Genomic DNA, 20,582 nt, shown 5'->3' on the forward strand with positions numbered 1-20,582 from the left:
AAAAGACTTCTTTGCAAGCTATATAATCAACTAATATATGTTAGCAACATATATATACACACACACACACACACACACTAGCTTTTTTAATCAACATATTTGACAATGTACTAGCTTTTTTAATTACTGTAGAATCAGCACCACTCAACACATTTTTAACATTTATGTTTTGTCTTTCACGTTCCTAACAGTTATGCAGAATTACGATGACAGACAAGGTTTTTTAAAAAAAAAAAATTAGATACCAAGAATTCATATGTTACAGTCTTGTAATATTAATAAATACGAAATTGATAAATATCTCACAATTTGAATTAACACTTAATTGTTGAAGAGATGTCTTCACATAGATCTTGAAGCATTTAAATTCACTGCTAAGTTGTTTAAATGATTAAATCAATATATTAAAAGATATATTAATTAAACATATTAATCTAAATACGCTAACATCATAGCATGCACTAAAATGTAATGAATAATATAAAAAAAATTATTTATCTTGTCAAATTCAATTAGCAAAACATAATCACTAAAAGATACTGTTGCAACTTTTGACTTCACAGTAGAATTCATCCTTGGATGATTGTTGTTATTATCATCATGCTTAGTTGACACTTTCTTTAATGACACAATCGATTCTTCTTTGACCATTTTCAATATAGGAAACTCATTTGAAAGTTGTACGTATTACAACAAACAAGATGGATACTAATGAAGTAATAATTAATAACTTTTCACTTTAAATTTAAAATTATTTTCTTCATATTTTTTCAGTACCTTACTAACATTCTTTTCTTTATCCACTTTCTTGCAAATCTTCTTGTTAAACAATGGAGTTTTGAATTTTTTTTGTGTAAGATGAAATTGATATACATTATGAGTCGGCAAGTTAAGTGCTCCCAATTCATCAACTGTAGGAGAAATATTTGACCGTAGCTAAAAAAAAATAAAAGTATCATAAAATCATAAGAATAAATTTGTAAACTGATTTTTTCTCTCATATAAAGTTTAACAGAGTATAGCAAACTAACCTTCTCATTGGATTTGCTAAATAAAGACTGCTCTAAGAATTTCATCGATGGCATTTGATGAATTTCTTTTCAATTTAATATTCTTGGTACTCTATCAGCAACTCAATATGCAATTTCAGAATTTATACTTAAACAACATTCCTAAACCCATAACTGTAGAGCAAGTAAAAAACCGTCAAATCTATGAAAACTTTTCACATAGTACAACTTATTCCTAACAGATTTCAATAAGGCCTTAAAAATAATAATTTTCCATAAAAAAATTAGGATATTCATCAGTTTTAACCAACTCAAAATCACGATTACATATAGTTGTTCTTCCACCAACATCAAAAAATAAAAGTGTAAATAAAATTCAAAATTGTAATTTTGACAACATTTTCATCCGACTGAATACATTTCAAATCTTCAAAACAAGAAATTAAACCATCTAACGACATTGTAGAATTCTCCCCAAAATAATAACTTCTTGACCTATTTAAACCATTAATTTTTTTTTACAAACTTATCATCTCCAAAACATCGTAAATCAGTTATGATTTTCAAATTCTTTTAATCCAAAACACAAACTTGATCCATTAATCTTCACACAAACAAATCAAATCATTTCTTTCCTGAACTAACTACCTTCTCATCAAACAAACAAGCACTTGATTTTGAACATAGACTTTGGGTATGTCAAGAAAATAACCAAAAATAATTTTTCTAAACATTTTCAATTGTGACTTGCTAAAATTATCATTCAACTTACAGACAACATCCACATTTATGTGGGAGCTATAACAAGTATCAGGAAACTATTTGCTTTCAGGAATGTAAAATTTCAACATTTGCAAAATGAAGCTCAATCAACACAATTTTTATTTTCAGCTAATGTATACAATACAAATCACAAAAATCATATAAATATATGTGTAAATACAGAAAGTAAATAGATTCGAAGTTACCTTTAAGATGCGATTTTTAATTATAATTTTCTTCTTTTTCCTGCAAATAGGTATTTTTCCTCCAAAATAACATTTTCTTATTTTGCATCAACTTGTTTTTCAATAATTTTTTCCTTTCCCTCAGCACTTCGTTTCTTATCCACAAATCTGACACCCATTTCATTTTAATCAATAATTTTTTTATTTTTCAAACTTGCACGAGACAAAAAAAAAATTTTGGAAGGAGATTCTACCAAATCAGTATCACTACACACTATTTTTTCATAAAACTTTTTTTTCCAACTATTTCAAAGTAATCAAATACAAGCTTCAATCAGCTATGTAAAACAACATTAAAGTGCGTGAAACCCTAACAATTGATGAACTTTTCGATTATGATATAGGAACTAAACACTAGTTCAAGGATATTAAAATTTTTATGTGTTATAGATGATTAAAACACGGATATGAAGAGAGTTAAGACAGAAAATAGAGAAGATGTGGAAAGAAGTTGTAGAAAATGGAGAAGTAAATGGAATATAAAAAAAAACCTAGAAGGTTCTAGGAGAAAATAAAATAAATAAAGTTTAAAAGCAATGAAAAAATAAATATTAGGTAATTAATAAATTTAAATTGAAGAGAGAGAATAAAAGACAAGTTAGGCTATTATTACATAACCCCAAACGTGTAAATGGACATTTAATGCCAATTAATTGAAATGTGGCTACACTTTGTCAATATTAATTGGTAAAAATTACATATATAACGACATATTTACTAGGAATTACTAAAAGTCCCAACTTTTTAAAAAATTTCGTAAAATTTCTATATTTGGTCATTGATGATACATGTTAATTAACTTAGATATATATAAGGGATACATGTTTGAAGTAAACTAACTTGCACTTTTTAAGCGATGTAATAGATAAATTAGCATTAAAAGTACAATTAATCTAACTAATTATGGTTAAAACAAAATTAAATCCCACGATTTATGGTAATTATCTTGTTGTTCCACCATTCTAATCCAAAACAACATTCATAATCTGTTTGAAAATACCCAAAAAATTTTAAATTTTCACGGCTTCTTCAAAAGTTTCAGACGTTCATTTTTTTCTGATTTGATAATTTTATTTGGTTATTTGAAATGAATAAATAGTTTTAATGGGTTCATTCAAAAGAAAGAAAATTCATTATTCTTGAAAAAGAATTCGTTATTCCTTTTTCTCTGTTATTTGTTGTTATTTTCTTTTTTTTCGATGATTCGTAATAATGAATATCGTGTCTTATTAGTACATTCCGGTGTTTGGTTGTCTGATGTCAAGCACGAAGAATTCAAGATTAATGGTTGTGGTCGGAGATGTACCAGTGTCGATCTCAATTCGTTATCCCTTCTTCTTTGTTATTTGTTATTCTTCTTCTTTTTTTCCGACAATTCATAATAATGAATATTGCGTCTTATTAGTACATTTCGATGTTTGGCTTTCTGATATCAAGTACGAAGAATACAAGATTGATGGTTATAGTCGGAGATGTACCAATGTCGATCTCAATCGCTATCTCAAGAAAAGCCGATGAAGATTTTAACTCACTAGTTGTTTCACTGTCGGATGTCACAATGTATGCAATTCATCCTTCATGAATACAAATTGAAAAGTCAAATTATAATCAAGAGATGTACTCATGATTTGTTTGTCAACTCGTTTATCATCTGAATTTTAAGTTTCATTTCTTAGAATTTTAAGTTTTAAGTTTATGGGTCAAATTACTAGTTTTAAGTTGTCAAATTACTTGTTTTTAGTTTATTAGATTATAGTCTGTCAAATTGTGTAATTCATCATTGTTTCAATTAAAATCCAAACATTTTGATAAACAAAAATATGTATCTTTTGTAGATTGAATTTAGCCAAAAATACAAAGTTATTTTCATGTTTAAGCCAAAAATATAACACAGAACAATATATAGAAAAACTGTATGAACATAATATTATATATACAAGATAATACAAATATGTATCTTGGTTGAAATACATGTATCTATTGATATGCTTAAATCAATAAATGTTAAACAATACGATATACATATAATTCATAAACAGTGAAGCAGTAATAAAAAATAAGAGAAAATGTATCTATAAGCTTGTAACATGTATCTATTGTTGTGTTAATTTGAATAATAATTACAAAACATTAGATACATATAAAAATAAAAAAATGTATCTAATGAAAAATAAAAAAATGTTCACGTTAAGAAGCTTAATGAATTTCTTATGTATTTGTGAATTCAATATTTAATTCAAAGTAACTAAATGATATAAAAAGATTTATCTGAACGTTCATTGATAAATTGCTTACATATTGCCTAAGACTATCGTTACGTAACTAGCAATTGATACAATCGTAAAAAAATTATATCTATTGAAAAATATATTTTGTGAGCAGTATGAAGCGTATGAACAATTACGTTCAGCTAGAAGTTGTTATTCAATTTAGAGACAAAATGTCTTGCAAAGAGAAAAAATTTAAGAAAAAGAAAATTATATTATGATTGAATATAAGATTTAATTGTACGATGTATCGTTATGTTGCATAATGTAATATTGTGTTAGTTACTTTCATTACTAGACTTAGTTATATATATTTTAATAAACTTGATACGTGTAGTTATAAATATGTATCTAATACAATGTAACAATAAATGTTAAATATGGTGACTTTGTAAAGTGTAACAAAAACGTACAACAAAATAATAATATATCATAATCTGGAATAGTCATATTCATTGGTGATAAGGTAGAATCCATGATGTTGAAAAACATCTAAAAAAAATAATAACATGTACTAACATCATCAAACTATATAACAGTCAACTAACCAACAAGTAAACAATTACTCAATATGCAAAGCACAAATTTTTTCTTTTTGTGTGAAGCTACTCCTTGGCCTTGGTGGATCGTCATTCTCACTAAAGTATTCTTTCTCCGCCTTTACAGAGCCATACTTGCACAAAAGAGTGGCATATCTCATGTGATGGTATTGAGCATTAATACCCGATGATGGAATGCCTAATCCCTCGCTCAGGTACTCAGCATAAACAGCTACAAATACACCACAGTTCCTACATAGCGATTACTAATTGAATTAAAAATACATATATACTTGTATAAGATAATGAAAACAATGGAAAGATAATGTAATACTTACAAACTTTCACTATCTTGTTGTGCTATCCCGGTAACATATTCCACTCGGAATAGATCCTAAAAAAATATCAAATTGAAAAAATAACATTAGATACAATAACTTTGTAATAACACATAACAATATATAGAAAAACTGTATGAACATAATATTATAAATACAAGATAATACAAATATGTATCTTGGTTGAAATACATGTATCTATTGATATGCTTAAATCAATAAATGTTAAACTATATGAGATACATACTATTCATAAACAGTGAAACAGTGATACAAGATAAGGTAAAATGTATCTATAAGGTTGTAAACATGTATATATTGTTGAGTTAATTTAAGTAATACTTACAAAACATTAGATACATATAAAAAAAAAGAATCAAATATACAAGAAATTGAAAAAAAACGTATCACGCATATATAAATATGTATCACGGCCAAATATTTTCTAGATCTGAACATGCCGGAGGTTCCAGATATTTTCCAGATATGACTTTGTTGGAGGTTTCAATTTATTTTTTGCTTCACGCAGCAAAATATTCGGGATTAGAAGGTTTACCTGAAGTATTGATAACGAAAAACCAGCCGAAAATAACCTCACCATGGATAATTTTCTTTGCAGAAATAGTAGCTTTACCCATAACTCGAGCACCAAAAATATCATCATCTTTAACACGAAACTCCAAACAATCAATTGGGTGAGCTAAAGGGATATGATGTTGTTTAATTTGATTTTTGAGAAAAACCATTGAACATAATAAGAAGAAAGTGAAGATAAATTTAGGAGAAAAAATACCTTAATTAAAAAATGTGAAGAAGAAGAGAAAATTGTGACAAAAATTTTGGCGTTAATGTAGTCATTAATGTTGAAAGAGTTGGATAAAAACTGTTGCTTGAATTAAGGCATACAAAGTGGAGAAAATGAGTTATTTTTAGTAAAGAATCGATTTCTTAGTTGTAGGTTTTAACTTGTATCTCAACTTTACCAAAAAGTATGAAATATTGGAATTTAAGTAATTTTTTTAGAAGTGGAGGAATTTTTAGAAGTTTAGAAACTTATGTTGTTTATTTAGGTATTTTTTCCTATTAATTGTTGCTTTAACATGTCATTTCTTCTTGTATAAGGTCCAAAAATTTGACTAGCCCAACCCAATTTTTAGGAAGATTGGGTTATTCACAGTCCAATCAAATTCACATCTTAGCAAATACTGGGCCTAAGCCCGGCCATATGAGGAAACTTCAGTACATATATACCGACATAGAAAAGAAAAACCCTAGCAGTATATTATTCCTCGCAGCTTCTCTTTTCCTAGCCTGCTCGCACGCACGCACTTGGCCGAAAATGGTGAGTTGAAATTCGCAAATGTATTGAAGTTGATAAATTTGATCGATTTTTTATTCATTATTCATAATTATAATGTATCTGGGTGTTTGTTGTTTATAGCCGTTCAAGAGGTTCGTGGAGATAGGAAGGGTAGCCTTAATCAACTACGGAAAGGACTATGGCAAGCTCGTTGTTATCGTCGACGTCATCGACCAAAATAGGGTACCTTTTTTCCTTATTCTGTTGAATCAAGTAATCTGAATGCTCTGTTAATATGATTTATATTTTCTGCTTCATTTTACAGGTTAATATTTGGTACGTGGGCTCTGTATGCCCATAATGAGAAAAAAAAATGCCCATAACTAGACCATTTTTCTTATGATAAATCTTTGCTTTGAAGAAAAATAAAGATTTCATATTTTAGTGCTGTGTTTCTTTTTGCATGTTTTGCTTGGAGGATATTATATAAGGCCTATGATGGAATATTATAATATGCCTACATTGTCTGAACATTTTTAACTTGATTGAGCAAATATTAACTGAGGCCTTATATTATGATTCACAAGAATATTATGTTATTCGTCTTTGTGTGCCAGTGATATAGGGTTGTTACGTATGTGTCATGTGGAATGCAAGACATTTTTTTATTGTAAGTTTTGTAGGATATTGGAGTAATCTCAAAGCTCCATTATAATAGTTTCAGTTTTGTACTCTATTTAAGAGGTTAATAGTTGATATGTAGTCTGTAGATGCCCAAATTTAGAAAATTTATCTTACTGTTTCCCATAACATTAATTTTCTGGTGATGTATGAGAACTCTTCCTACCTTTATGTTTGTTTTGGTTTTACCTGATATATGAAATGTGTTAATTTTCTTGCTTTATTTACTTAATAGAATAGAATGGATACAATGATTAGACTTCATAGAGGGGAATTTATATGGTTAAATATCTCTTACCCTTTTATATGATTAGTCTAATTTGCATAGATGGTAATTTGCCTTAACCGATGCCAAAATAACCTAGGATAATAAAGCAAATGTAAACTTATTTTTACCGACTTACTCATTTTCACTTGTTTTTTAAATTGTAGGCTCTTGTTGATGCTCCGGACATGGTGAGAAGCCAGATGAACTTCAAGAGGCTTTCACTTACAGATATCAAGATTGACATCAAAAGAATCCCGAAGAAGAAGACCCTGGTTGAGGCTATGGAAGCTGCTGGTGAGTGGTGCTTACTAGTTTTTTTTTTGAATTCTATGAGTTGTGAATCAGCAATTGGGTTAGCGCTTTCATCTTCTTTAGAAGAATAAACCTCGATTTTCTGGTTTCCTTCCAGATGTGAAGACCAAGTGGGAGAACAGTTCATGGGGAAGGAAGTTGATAGTGCAGAAGAGGAGGGCTGCACTCAACGATTTTGACAGGTTCAAGCTTATGTTGGCAAAGATCAAGGTGCGGTTATGCTAGCTATATATAAGTTAGCTTCATTTTGTTATATTTTGCATCCAATCATCCGCTCAAAGAATGTAGGAGTGAGTTTCTGGATAGCAATCACTACCAACTGAACTGTGAAAAGATCACATCTTTGAGCCTGCATTTTCTTGTGTTACTGGCTTAGTTTTAATCCTGATTTAGTCATGTTGCCGATTTCCAAGACCTTGTTTTCCTTTACCTGATATATGTATTTTGAAATTGCAGAGAGCTGGAGTAGTGAGACAGGAGCTTGCAAAGCTCAAGAAGACTGCTGCTTGAAAACTCTCTGATCAGTGCGTGCAATTGATATATAGGATTTTTGGATCTTGTATTTTGTTTAGTTTTGAGGGATGTTGTTAGAACAAGTCTGTTATATTTCATGCCATGCAATGTTTAATACTTTTTGAGATCGCTTTTGTCTTGAGATTTTGCTTAATTATGATGGGAAAACCGCTGGCTTCTCTGAAATTACTTGGTGTCTTTCAATATATTAACAAAATATCTCTTCATTTTTACCAAGATTTCTGATCTCAACTCTGAGGAAGTCTAATTTCAGACAAGCTTTGAGATAACGTAAGATTTCAAGCTTGTCACTTCGGGAACTTATGCATATTTCTCGTTCAACTGTGGCTAAGCTACTTGAAAAGGTGAAGTAAAGGAGTTTCTAATCAGTTCTTTAAGATAGAACGTATTGGATTATATAACGATAGATGATATAAACTGAAAAAAGCCTAATAAATTAATATCCTTTCAAACTTGCCTCTAGTTCCACAAATTTCATTTGGATGATGAACTATGACGTGTTATAACTGAGCATCTTTGGCTCAAATTTTGGAGTTCCTCTGGTGCGCGTTCTCAGAACCCATTATGTAGATAATTTGATCATTTAGAATGTGTTGATGACATTAGCAAGCCGTCTGAGAACAGCACCTTTTTTTTTTTTTTTTTTTTGGAAATAAAACTAGATTGGAAGTGTTCAACAGAATCATGGGGGTCAGGTGCTTCGCTGAAACAAGTCGAATTCGAGTGTTTGAATGAAAACAAAAAGTAAATAATTTGAGTGTTTGAATGGAAACGTTTTATCATGTGGTCAGGTGATTCGTTGAAACAAAGTCATTTGGTAGGTGCTTCGTTGAAACAAATCATTTAAAGAATTGTCTATGTATTAAAAAATACAAGTTACCAAATGAACCTTTCATATCTTATGCAACACTAGGCTGTAAAATTTACAAAGAAACGTAAGGTTTAATCATAAACAAGAGGAATCCCCAGTACTGTCAAATACCAACTAATGTTGATTTAGGTCTACCTGCATGCTAGTAAGTTGGGAAATTGATGAACTGAACAATAGGTGAGCCACTTTTGGAAATCCTTACATTCAAATGCCTTGGACTGGTAGTTATAATCCTCAGTAGAACCTAAAACAGAATTTCCACCACACATTCGTACATCATTATGAATATTCAATATAACTATTCAACTTGGTACATATTACTCATCACTTCTTTAGATGAGCCTAAAAAGCGTTACCAGAAACTCTTCACGAAACAAACCAAGTTATAATGAAAAGTTGGATTAAAGCTTTAGTTTTCATGTAGAGACATCCTTATATAGGACGACAAGATACAAACAGCGAGAAAATTTATCTTTACAAGTCCATCCCTTTACTTCCTGATTGAAAGAAGCTCAAAGCTCCGAAGAGGGTCATCACGGCTTCCCTTTGTAAGTGAAGTTCGGGAGAACAATGATGGTTTCGGTTCAACTCCAGAATGAATCCTGTGTGTGCCAGATAACCGGCCACTGCTTGACACTAATCTGCTACTTGCACGACTGTCGGTAGGTTCACCAGAAGAGCTCGGTCTGCTACTTGAAATTGCAGCCCTTCTGGATGAACTGCAATTTCTCGCGGTACGGCCTCTTTCTGAGTCAGCTTGCTGTAAAATTATAGACATATTATTCATACTAGTTTGCCATGCAACTGATATAGCCAACTCAGCTACTACTCTTTCACTGAAAGAACAATCATTTTGAAGATGGACTCTATATACGACATTCTAAATTGTAATTCACTAATTAAGTATAAAAGCTGAATCACATGCAAGCAAACCGATAATATTCTCCAATCCAACAGAAAATTTCTTAAATCTATTGCTTTCAGAAAGAGAAGGATCAATACCACATCTTTAGATGAAGGTATATCATCTGAAGTTTTGTGTCTGGAGTGTTCCCCTAGCTTACCAGAACCAGAACCATTCCTCCGGGCAAACGCTCCAACGGCACCAGAAAACCTGTCTCGAATATCCTGTCCCACTGAATTATAGACACATGCCAAACACCTCAGTAGACTCAGTATTCATCTTTTACATAAACATATTTCTAAACACACCTCAGTAAACTCAGTATTCATCTTTTACATAAACATATTTCTAAACAGACATGTGCCGGCTCATAATTGGGCATACATCAAAGAAATTAAAAGCCAGACCTGATGTCCTTCCCGGTCTTTCAGCAGATGGCACAGCATTTAGCGGCGCACTTCCACTAATATTCTGATGGCAAAAGAAATTGCACATTTCCACGTTAGAAAATTTTAAGAACAGATTTTCAACAATAATCAAAAAAATTTTTACAAGCACTTACACGTCCTCTAGAGCTGGCACCAATCTGAGGATACTTCAAAATGGTCCAATCAAACACATAGTCAAACTGATAACCTGCACCAGTGAAAAGGGTTAAGATGGAGAGAGATCACAACACATACTTACAACAACACAACAACAAACCCAGTGTAATCTGACAAGTGGGGAGGAGAGTATTTATGCAAACTTTACCCCTACCTTGAGAAGGTAGAGAGGCTGTTTCCTATGGACCCTCGGCATACACTTCAATACATGCCTCAAGACTAAAATTGGCTGTTACAGTTCAGACGACTTGAGAATGAAAAAGTTAAAGAGAGAAAATTACAAATATACCTTCACGAATAAACAAGTCCCTAAAAAGCCTCTTCAAATATGAATAGTCAGGTTTATCTTCAAACCGTAATGACCGACAATAATGGAAGTATGATATAAACTCTGACGGATATGATTTACAAAGCACCTGTTAGGAACACCATCAGATCCTGTGTTAATTTACTTAACTGATCACGGACATCATCAGCAGATAATTCACATTAAAGACAAGACCGTCTAAACGAGATAACAATTGGCTTAATAAAATAAATACATTTTAAATCATGCTTTTTTTTGGGATAGTTTACATTTTAAATCACATCTCTTGACAACAAGAAGTGTATACTGAAGTATGTCTATCACAGTTGACAAATGGATGTGCGCTTTGTTAGAAAAGATGCAGTGAGAGTTCACAGTGGTGGTGAAAGATGACATCATCAAGAATAATTAGTTCTCATAATAGTACCTCTATTGGTGTCAGCATCTTCTTCTCACTTATTTTATCATATTTCTGCTTCTTAGTACCAGCTTTCAATCCCTGCCATGGAAGACTGAGCCAAGAAGAAATTGTGATCAAGTCAGTGAACACGTCCACAGATATGCAAATGCATAGCAACTGGTCAGAAACAATGACCAAAAGAAAAAAGGTGAAACACCTAAAGTCCAACCTTCCTCTAAGAAAATACATAAGCACATATCCCAGAGATTCCAAATCATCTCTTCTGCTTTGCTCTGCCGGAAAAAAAAACAAGACAACCATTTTATCAGTAACAATTGAATCTGTAGTTTACTATACCTGCAGTTACTTGAGAACCTAAACATGATCAACCTACCGACTCCAAGGTGTGTGTTGACACTGGCATACCGAGCTGTGCCTGTCAGATTCTTGTTTTCCCTGAGAGATTTTTTGGACATAGTACCATGTTAAAGACGCTAAAACACAGATTTATCACAAATTGAGCAAAACAGAGTAAAGAATGACACACAAAATTGAACAGCGTAAAGTCCTTTCTGATCTTTTCCTCTTGGCTTCTCTTTCATTAGGAACACAGTAAGGAAACAAGGATCAGATTGTCACAATAGTTACTTCGAACTCATTACACTAGAACTTGATAATATTCAAGTAAGAGTAGAATTTATCTCAGATGCAGTAATATCAGTCAGCTCAAACATATTCATATTGTGATCAACAAAATGATACAATAAGGATACCAAATATAAGCAGTTAAGCACCATAGCAGCGACTGATATATTAATTAATGGGCAATATTAGTGTACATCAAAAGAAGACACACAGTTCCATAAACTTGATATACGAGTTTGCCGTCCACAATTTCCCTTCCAAAGTCAAATTGTGGTGTTGATGTCATAAGCACCATATAGTGATTGATATACTTAAAGTAACTGGCAGTATATTACAACCTTCTAAGTAAATGCAAATCAATACCATAATCTATTGTCATTTGATTATTCCACTAATTAAAATTTATTCTGATGAAAACTTAAAAGCTAAAATTGTTAATTTTTTTTTTTTGTTTTACACTCTAAGTTTGTACTCAACTAACCAGCTTCCAAACCAGGGCCTTTCTGGATTAAAGAAGGTACAAATACAGAGGCAAGAAAAATCAGTGGGAACGTATTGAATTACAAAAACATCTTACACTCATATGCTTCAAAAAGTTTACATAAAAAGACTGTCTACATTTCGTAAGAGATCAAATACAAGTATCAGTATCAATACATCATGTATTGTCAACATGTCATCAATATGACAATATTATTAGCAAATTATCATGCATATTCCATATGGTGTTGCATACACGAGTCACCAGACACGAGTCACCAGATTGTCCAGTGAGTGTATGTTTTCGTGTTGTCCCCTTGGCTTATAGCTTGATAAACATGAAAGGTAAAATACAATACGAGCCATGATACTGCTATGATTTATGAAGTCCTTTGCCAGAGATCTCCTAGCCTATCCGTCAAGTACCTCTAGCACGGACTCTCCAGTAAATCCTCACTAATGCTTGAGAATAAAGTATCTGGATGATGGAGATATGATAGGAGCAATAGAAGAGAATAAAAAATGGTTCATTTTCACTGTTTTACTTTTTTTAATGAAGTAAAGATTCAATTTCAGTATTGGCATCCAGGGGATGCAAATGTCACACGGTACATGTTGAGCAGAAAAGGATGATCAGATCTAGTACAGTGTGTCTATACTAAGGACAGAGAGCTGATAAAATCTAGAAATATAAATGGGGTAGTGATGGGTTAGATTTGACCAGCCAAATAAGCTAAAGAGGATGTAGCAACCATTCAGAAGCAATGTTGAACAAGCACTAGTGTTGTGTTGCTTGTCCAAAATCATTGTCACAAGCATTTGTAAAAGGAACACTAATAATTGCAAGAATCAATCGAGTAACATAGTGGTTAGTGTGTGCTACCTGTATGGTATATGCTTGTGAGTCTGGAGGTCCCTATACTTTTTGGCAAGTCCAAAGTCAATTGCATATACCTGTCATTGGTAGTAAGATTTGGCAACATTAGAAAAAAAACCTTGACATCACATACACTTTCTTCCCTTTAAGCTTTAACGTCATCACGGCAATTTCAGAAGCCAATGGTAACTGGGTTTTGTTACAACTAAAACAAAACTGGATATCTGATGAACTTTAAGGAGTCGTTTGGTAGAGTGTATAAGAATAATGCAAAATATGATGTGTTAGTAATGCTTGTGTTAACTATGCTTGCATTAGTTATGCTTGTATTTTTCACATGAAATGTTTGGTTTGATGTATTAAAAATAACATGAATTTAATAATTTCTAAAAAAAAAAAAATTTTTTTACAAAAATATCCTCCATATTTATGTTGGAAAGGATGCAGAAATTTTTTTGAAGGATAATAGTGTCTTTAATTATGTTAATGCGTGCATTGGATCCATTGCATTGCTAATATCATAGATTTTGAGGTATTAGTAATACACACCTCAATACACAATAGAGTGTATAACTAATGCTTGCATTAGTTATTCATAGGGTGAAAAAGACCTCCAAACAAGGTAGTAGCAGTACACATTAAGCTAATGCATGCATTAACTTTCCAATAAACTCCACCAAACGACCCCTAAGTCTTTAACAGAAAACCATGCATTAGCCATTCATCAAAGGCCAAATACATATGCAACCAAGTTTTCCATTCAGACACCTAAATTAAGAGTTATATCTATTGAACTCAACTATATTCAAGCTATGTCAATCGAACATATTGCATAATTCGAGATTAGGGTTAGAGCGTAAAAGCCACTTGCCATGATATGAAAAATGCAGCAAATGATAAAAATGCACGCCATCAAGAAGCAAGGATAATTTTAGAATTGAATTTATATTTTGGTTGTGTGTCATTGTTATTTTGGTTCAGTGATGTGCAGCGAAAAGATAGGTGGAGGCTATTGTTTTGGTGGCGGAAGTGGTGGAGATGCAGGCGTAGATTGATAAGAGAAAAAATAAAAATAGATTATGGCCGGCCTCCCACTCTCCCACTCTCCCAGAGGAGAGTGTATTGCACATGCTAAGCCATGTCAAGCAATATGTGTCTATCAGGTACATTTAAAATCAAGATTAAGGGGTTGTTTAGTACATAGACTAAATTATCCGGGGATTATAGTCCTGGAATTGTAGTCCCAAGACTGATTTATCCCATATAGGAGGTGGTATAAAATAATCACATGTTAGATGGGCTAAGATGGATATCCCAAGACTAACTTCCTGTTTTGCCATAAGAATTATCAACTTTTTCCCGGAAAATTATTTCACTTTATTCAAAAAAAAATTGTTGTTTGCCCATGAAAATTCCAAATACCTGTGTTCACTTTTGGAAAAGTGAAAACAACCCAATACCTGTTTTCACTTTTTTTCATTTCACTTTTTCACCTTTTTAGTTATGTTTAAACACTTTAAATTCTAATCTTTCCAAAAAGGTATGGCCAAATGCAACTCCAACTCCAAAAATTCCAAATAAAGTGAACTTTTTGGTTTTCATAGCCAAACGCATACTAAGTTTGGTATTAGATTTATACCATCTTTGGTTGATGGTATAAATTCATAATTTATTAGATTCAAAAGGACAGTATCGCTTCTCTTTCACCGTTAGTACACTCACTGATAGAACACAACATGGGAAGAAAAGAAGGTTCTGGTCATAAAGTTTATTACCAAACTTAATCATGGGATATCTCACCATATTCCGCGTACCAAACGACCCCCAAGTGTTCAATATGTACAACTTGTAGTTCAAGTATCTAAATGGAAAATTCGGACAAGATTCGGGGGATATGTATGTATCAGCCTTCATTAAAACTCTTATGTCATGTAAGTATCATCATAGCATAATGTCCTCAATTCCATATTGATTCCTTATACCTCTCCAAAGGACATAACTCAAACTTTCAACAACTAAACCATAAGTAATCCCACATTATAGAAAATCAATTTATGGCAAAAGTATTACTATCTTAATTATTGATTTCATAAGCTCAAACATCCACCATATAGGGCATGATTATCACTTCCATAGTACAAGGCACTGGATTTTCATTTTCTATAAACATAAAAAGTTGCAATATAAGGTAAACAATTAAACTTGGCAATAGTTTTCAAACAGAAAGTCGCATTTAATTTATTTCCAAAATCAACTACATTTAATGAACTTCAGCCAGCCTGCGTCTGAAAATTGACCGAGGTGCCATCCAACCTCAATGAGTTTGATTATCAGAAATCAAACATCATAGAAGAGCCATTTGAAACAAACATAAATAATACTGCGAAGCTATTCATCCAACACAATGACCAAATATTTACAATTTAAATTTAATCGTTAGAAAAAGAAACTAGCAAAGTATTCATCTTTTCCCCTCTTTATAGGCAAAATATTGACTTGAATAAACTCCATTCGTTCACAAAATTCTTACAGAAATGAACCAAAACCTGATTCGCTTTGCGACCAAGGCCCATTAGAAAGTTGTCTGGCTTTATGTCACGGTGAAGAAATCCTCTAGAGTGCATGTATTCAACTCTATTAATCTGAAGGACACATACCCCAAGATTATTACCCTAAAATGTATAAGCAAACTGGTACAACAGCGATTTTTCTATAAGAATGTGAAAGAAGCACTTACTAGCTGATCTGCAAGCATCAAAACTGTTTTCAAAGAAAGCTTCCTATTACAATAGTTGAAGAGGTCTTCCAAGCTCGGTCCAAGAAGGTCTATGACCATTACATTGTACTCGCCTTCGACTCCAAACCATTTAAGGTTGGGAATTCCAGCTTCACCAGAATGGCATAGATAAGAAGATCAATTGGAAGTCGGAACACATAATGTTCTCATTCTAAAGTTTTGTTGCAAGGAAAGGATACATAATTGGGGGAGAAACGCTTACTTCCTCCTGAGAGAAGCATATATATTTTTGATTCATAGTGCAGTTGAGGGTGCTTTGTCTTGACAGATTCCTGAAATTACAGTACCAAGAGAATGAAGTCATGAACATGGAGTGAGAATAGTACTGTTGCATCAACAACTAGAGCTTTTAATCCCACCAAAATAAATGTCATTTAATATATGCTCGCAAGTTATTTATTTAATTTGATCAAGTAAAATTTATTGATGTGAGCCAGCACAAAAACTGGTTAGATGGATAAATGCTCATCAAATATTTAAGCTAACTAATAATAAACGTAGACTCATTTCCAAGAGCATCATGAACGACAAAAATAGTGTTTTTGCCATAGGTAACGATACCAAAGGACGCGGAAGCTGACTGTCAGATATGATTGCTGCTTTGCTAACTCTTCAACATATACATCTTTTTCTGGTGAAAATGCATAGATAATAATATAAAAAAAGCCTTTTCTAAGCATCAAAGGGTGGAGCCTAGTTGTCAATGAAATGGATGCAAAAAATGCGACACTAGGGTTAAAAATCACAGTAATGCCAAAAAACACTAAGTGATTCTTCCAATCTGTCTATGCCTTGGTGGAGAGTTACCTAAGCTCTATACTGGTGGGAGGTAATAGATACGCGGTCGGATAATGGATGTGCACAAAAGCAAGGTTATCAAAAAAAAAAAAAAAAAAAAAAAACAGCCTTTAAGAATTGTCCTTACATTTCTACTTGATTAGCAAATGAAGTCATACTCATATGCACAACTCAAAAATATACTTTCTGATATCCCAAGTTACAAATGCTTCTATTCAACACATTTTAATACATCATTCAACCAAAATGGAATAATCATGCTTGTTCTCATGTTTAATATTATTAGAGAAATCTAACAACAGATATAAAACTCAAAATAATGTGAATACCAAGGTAAATATGGCGAACAATGATTTCCCAATCCACCCAACCCATTAAATCTGAATAGACTAAAAAGAATACTATGACAAAAATCTGATGATATTTAGATGAGCTAAACATCAAGTCAACGATAAACACATTAGACACTACCAAAAACAAAAAGAAAGGAAACAACATAGCAGCGAAAATTCCCCAGTCAGTCAGTTCAACAAGCCTAAATTACCCTAATTCGTTCCTGGTCCATTTCATTCCAAAACTAAAGTCTTTAGGTTCTTTAAAACAAGATATCTCTAAAACTCACACATTCCTACACTGATTTTTCAGGAAAAAAGTAATAAGGGCATTTTGGTTCGCGATAATACCAGCTTAATGGCAACTTCTTCTCCATTCTGTAAATTCACACCTGAATCAAATTAAACAGAAAACAAAGTTCAATACCATCAAATCAAATCAATAATAAAAACAAACCCAACACAATCAAATCCCCCCAAAAATCTAAAAACATACCTAAATAAAGCTCACCAAAAGACCCACTTCCAATCTTCCTTCCAAGCTTAAATTTCCCACCCACAACATGATCCATGATAACTAAACAACCCCACTTCAAGATTTCAACAACCAAATATTCAACACCAAGAATCACAATTTTCTATTCAAATTTACACACATAAATAAAAATCTATATGGATTAAATCCCACAAAATCAAGAAATGGGAAGCACCAATTGAGCAATTAAATTAAAACATTCCTTACAATTTTGAAATACCGACAAGAAATTGAAACCCTAACTTACAAAATAAATAAATTATCGATCCCCATTGATCATAATTATTACTATTTTTTTTTAAAAAAAAGCAGAATCAATGTGTGAACCGATATTTATTACATGCAAGAGCTGTATATATATGTATATATATATATATGTATGTATATATATATATATATTTATTTCTTTTTTCTTTTTTCTTTTTTTGGGTTGAGCTTGGGGGGACAAATTAGCGACAATTGAGGAAAAGGAGAAAGACAATAGCAGCTTTTTTTGTTTAAAGGGAAAATAAAGGAAATGATTATTGACTGTGTAGTGTTGTGTTGTGTGAGAGAAAAAGGGGAGTATGAGAAAGAAAAAAATGATTGCTTGAATTATAGTTTTGTACAACGTGTGGGGCGGAATTGGGTAAATTTAAGGATGTTCTGTTTTTCTCTTTCTTTTTTCTTTTTTGGGTAAAAAAATAAAATTATTTGAGTCGTGTGTTTATCGAAAATAATATTTTTATATTATATTTGAGGTTGTTGTATCGATTGGATACGCTTGGGCTCTATTTTTTTTAAAAAAAAGTTTCAGACGTTTGAATCTGAATATACATCTGAATAATTAAAATATTGTCTAGATCTGAAAATTGAATGATTAAAATAGTTTATTTTTCAATATTTGAATGTATAAAAAAATATTTGTATACATATAAATAAAAAATATAATTCAAATAAAAAATTAATTATATATTAAAAAAGTATGTAATTTAATACAATAAAATTATTAGTATTTGATTGAGAAAAAACATTTATGTTTGTTAGTGATAGTGGAGATGATTTATAATGGAGGTTGCAGTGACATTGATTGATGTTAGTGATTAATAATGTTGGTGGTGATAATTGTGATAGTTGGTATTGTAGTGACTGTTATGATGGCGGCAATTGATGGTGGTGGTTGTTGTTGTGATGTGACGTTGCTAGATGTTAGTAGTTTAAGTTGTTGATTGTGTTGGCTGAAACATGAATGCATGATGATTGACGATGTGTTGATGCTAGTTGGAGATGTTATTTGTTATGATGGTGGAGATGGTTGTTAGTAGAAATAAATTGTAGCGATGGTACTGATTGAAGTGGTGGTAGAGGTGGCGTTACTAGTAACAATGGAGGTAGCGGCCAAAGAATGTGTAAAGGTTGTGATGTATTAGTGGTAGTTAGTAGTGATGCTAGTTGTGATAGATGAGTTGGTTGGTAGTAGGGATTTGCTGGTAGTGGTTGCTGATTGTGATGCTATTGACGGCAGTGGTAACAGTGAATATACTTAGAATAAAAGAGATAGTAGGTGTGGTAGCAGTTGACAATTGTGGTTGGTAGCGGCATTTATTATCGATGGTGGTTGTGATGGTGGAGGTGGTTGGTGGTGGTGGGTGGTGGTTGACAATGGTGATAGTGGCAGGGGTGGTTAGTGGTGGTGACTGCTAATTATGAATAGAGTGGTGAATATTATCAACACCAGAATATCCCTTCAGACCTATTAAGACTTGGTTCTAGATCTGAATGATTAAGACCTATTCAGACCTATTAAGAGTTAAAACCTTAATAAAAAATAAATGCACTTAATGGTTTGAAGTCTGAACCATTCAGATTCAGACCCCCATTAAGTGCAAACAAATGAGTCCTTAGCTTCTTAGACTCTAATTTGGGTATGATATTGATAATTGAAATTCACAAAGATTTGAAAATTTATTCAGTATTCAATTTAATGAAACAAAGCTTGTATGGTATGTGGTACATAATTTCTTGCATAAGTTTGCAATCGAATAAAGTTGTTATTAGATAAATTAATAATTGAATAAATTTACTATTATATAAATTCGCAATCAGATAATCTTGCAATTGAATAAGCTTATATAAGATTACAAAGATTGAAAATTATTCAATACTTAATCTAATGAAATAAAACTTATAGGGTCTGTTTATTACATAAATTCTTGAATAAGTTTGCAATCGAATAAGGTTATTATGAGATAAATTAATAATTGAATAAACTCACTATTATATAAGTTCACAATCAGATAATCTTGCAATTGAATAAGCTTACATAAAATTAAAAAGATTGAAAATTATTCACTACTTAATCTAAATTGGATAAGCTTGCATAAGATTATAAAGACTGAAAATTATTCAATACTTAATCTAATGAAATAAAGCTTATATGGTATGTTTATTACATAATTTCTTGAATAGATTTGCAATTGAATAAGGTTGTTCTCAGATAAGTTAATAATCGGATAAGTTTACTATTATATAAGTTTGTAATTAGATAATTTTGCAATTGAACAAGTTTGCATAAGCAGGCAACTTGTAACTACTTTTATTTTTGAACAAATAAGAAGTATATTGAGATCATTTATACATAAGTTTGATGAGAAAATTTTCTCTCTAATTAATTGGAGATTACAAAGATAGAAAATTCATTCACTAATTATTTTTTAAATGAAATAAAACTTTTGTTGTAACTATGCTCATTGTAATAATCATTATATATATATATATATATATATATATATATAT

At 31.7% G+C, this 20,582-nt stretch overlaps 3 protein-coding genes and 1 non-coding gene across 4 annotated transcripts; 2 read left to right on the forward strand and 2 right to left on the reverse strand.

Moving 5' to 3' along the window:
* Positions 1-4,726: 4,726 nt before the first annotated feature.
* LOC107853181 lies at positions 4,727-5,952 on the reverse strand. Its single transcript, XM_016698185.2, has 3 exons — positions 5,718-5,952; positions 5,162-5,217; positions 4,727-5,075 (listed from the first exon to the last, which is right to left on the reverse strand). Exons 1-3 carry the CDS (start codon positions 5,823-5,825, stop codon positions 4,847-4,849), a joined length of 393 nt encoding a protein of 130 aa, XP_016553671.2. The 5' UTR covers positions 5,826-5,952; the 3' UTR covers positions 4,727-4,846.
* A 330-nt stretch (positions 5,953-6,282) lies between these two features.
* Positions 6,283-8,421, forward strand: LOC107853180 (probable 60S ribosomal protein L14). Its single transcript, XM_016698184.2, has 5 exons — positions 6,283-6,503; positions 6,603-6,704; positions 7,575-7,704; positions 7,820-7,932; positions 8,179-8,421. The coding sequence occupies exons 1-5, from the start codon at positions 6,387-6,389 to the stop codon at positions 8,230-8,232; spliced, it is 516 nt and encodes a 171-aa protein (XP_016553670.1). The 5' UTR covers positions 6,283-6,386; the 3' UTR covers positions 8,233-8,421.
* On the forward strand, positions 6,949-7,032 carry LOC124897471. The gene has a single exon (XR_007054189.1). It is a non-coding gene; the product is annotated as a small nucleolar RNA SNORD34 (small nucleolar RNA).
* A 961-nt stretch (positions 8,422-9,382) lies between the features above and the next one.
* Positions 9,383-18,095, reverse strand: LOC107853179 (casein kinase 1-like protein 7; the record flags this gene model as incomplete). The annotated part of the gene is given in 14 exon segments (XM_016698183.2): positions 9,383-9,887; positions 10,130-10,263; positions 10,439-10,502; positions 10,594-10,667; positions 10,926-11,052; positions 11,371-11,455; positions 11,573-11,636; positions 11,738-11,799; positions 13,352-13,422; positions 15,892-15,987; positions 16,083-16,231; positions 16,345-16,414; positions 17,624-17,664; positions 17,769-18,095. Coding segments are annotated over 14 exon segments (1,383 nt in total). The 3' UTR covers positions 9,383-9,617.
* Between the last annotated feature and the right edge of the window lie 2,487 nt (positions 18,096-20,582).

The sequence above is a fragment of the Capsicum annuum genome, chromosome 3, assembly GCF_002878395.1.
Source record: "Capsicum annuum cultivar UCD-10X-F1 chromosome 3, UCD10Xv1.1, whole genome shotgun sequence".
NCBI classification, from domain to species: Eukaryota; Viridiplantae; Streptophyta; class Magnoliopsida; order Solanales; family Solanaceae; genus Capsicum; species Capsicum annuum.

Bases quoted from the DNA above. Each gene is read 5' to 3' on its own strand.
- LOC107853180 (XM_016698184.2), top strand. From the start codon at position 6,387: ATGAGGAAACTTCAGTACATATATACCGACATAGAAAAGAAAAACCCT. The intron at 6,705-7,574 runs GTACCTTTTTTC...TTTAAATTGTAG, and splicing joins ACGTCATCGACCAAAATAGG to GCTCTTGTTGATGCTCCGGA. The intron at 7,705-7,819 runs GTGAGTGGTGCT...GTTTCCTTCCAG, and splicing joins TGAGGCTATGGAAGCTGCTG to ATGTGAAGACCAAGTGGGAG.
- LOC107853181 (XM_016698185.2), bottom strand. From the start codon at position 5,825: ATGATGATATTTTTGGTGCTCGAGTTATGGGTAAAGCTACTATTTCTG. The intron at 5,218-5,717 runs GTAAACCTTCTA...ATATTTTTTTAG, and splicing joins TTTCGTTATCAATACTTCAG to GATCTATTCCGAGTGGAATA. The intron at 5,076-5,161 runs GTAAGTATTACA...ATCGCTATGTAG, and splicing joins CAACAAGATAGTGAAAGTTT to GAACTGTGGTGTATTTGTAG.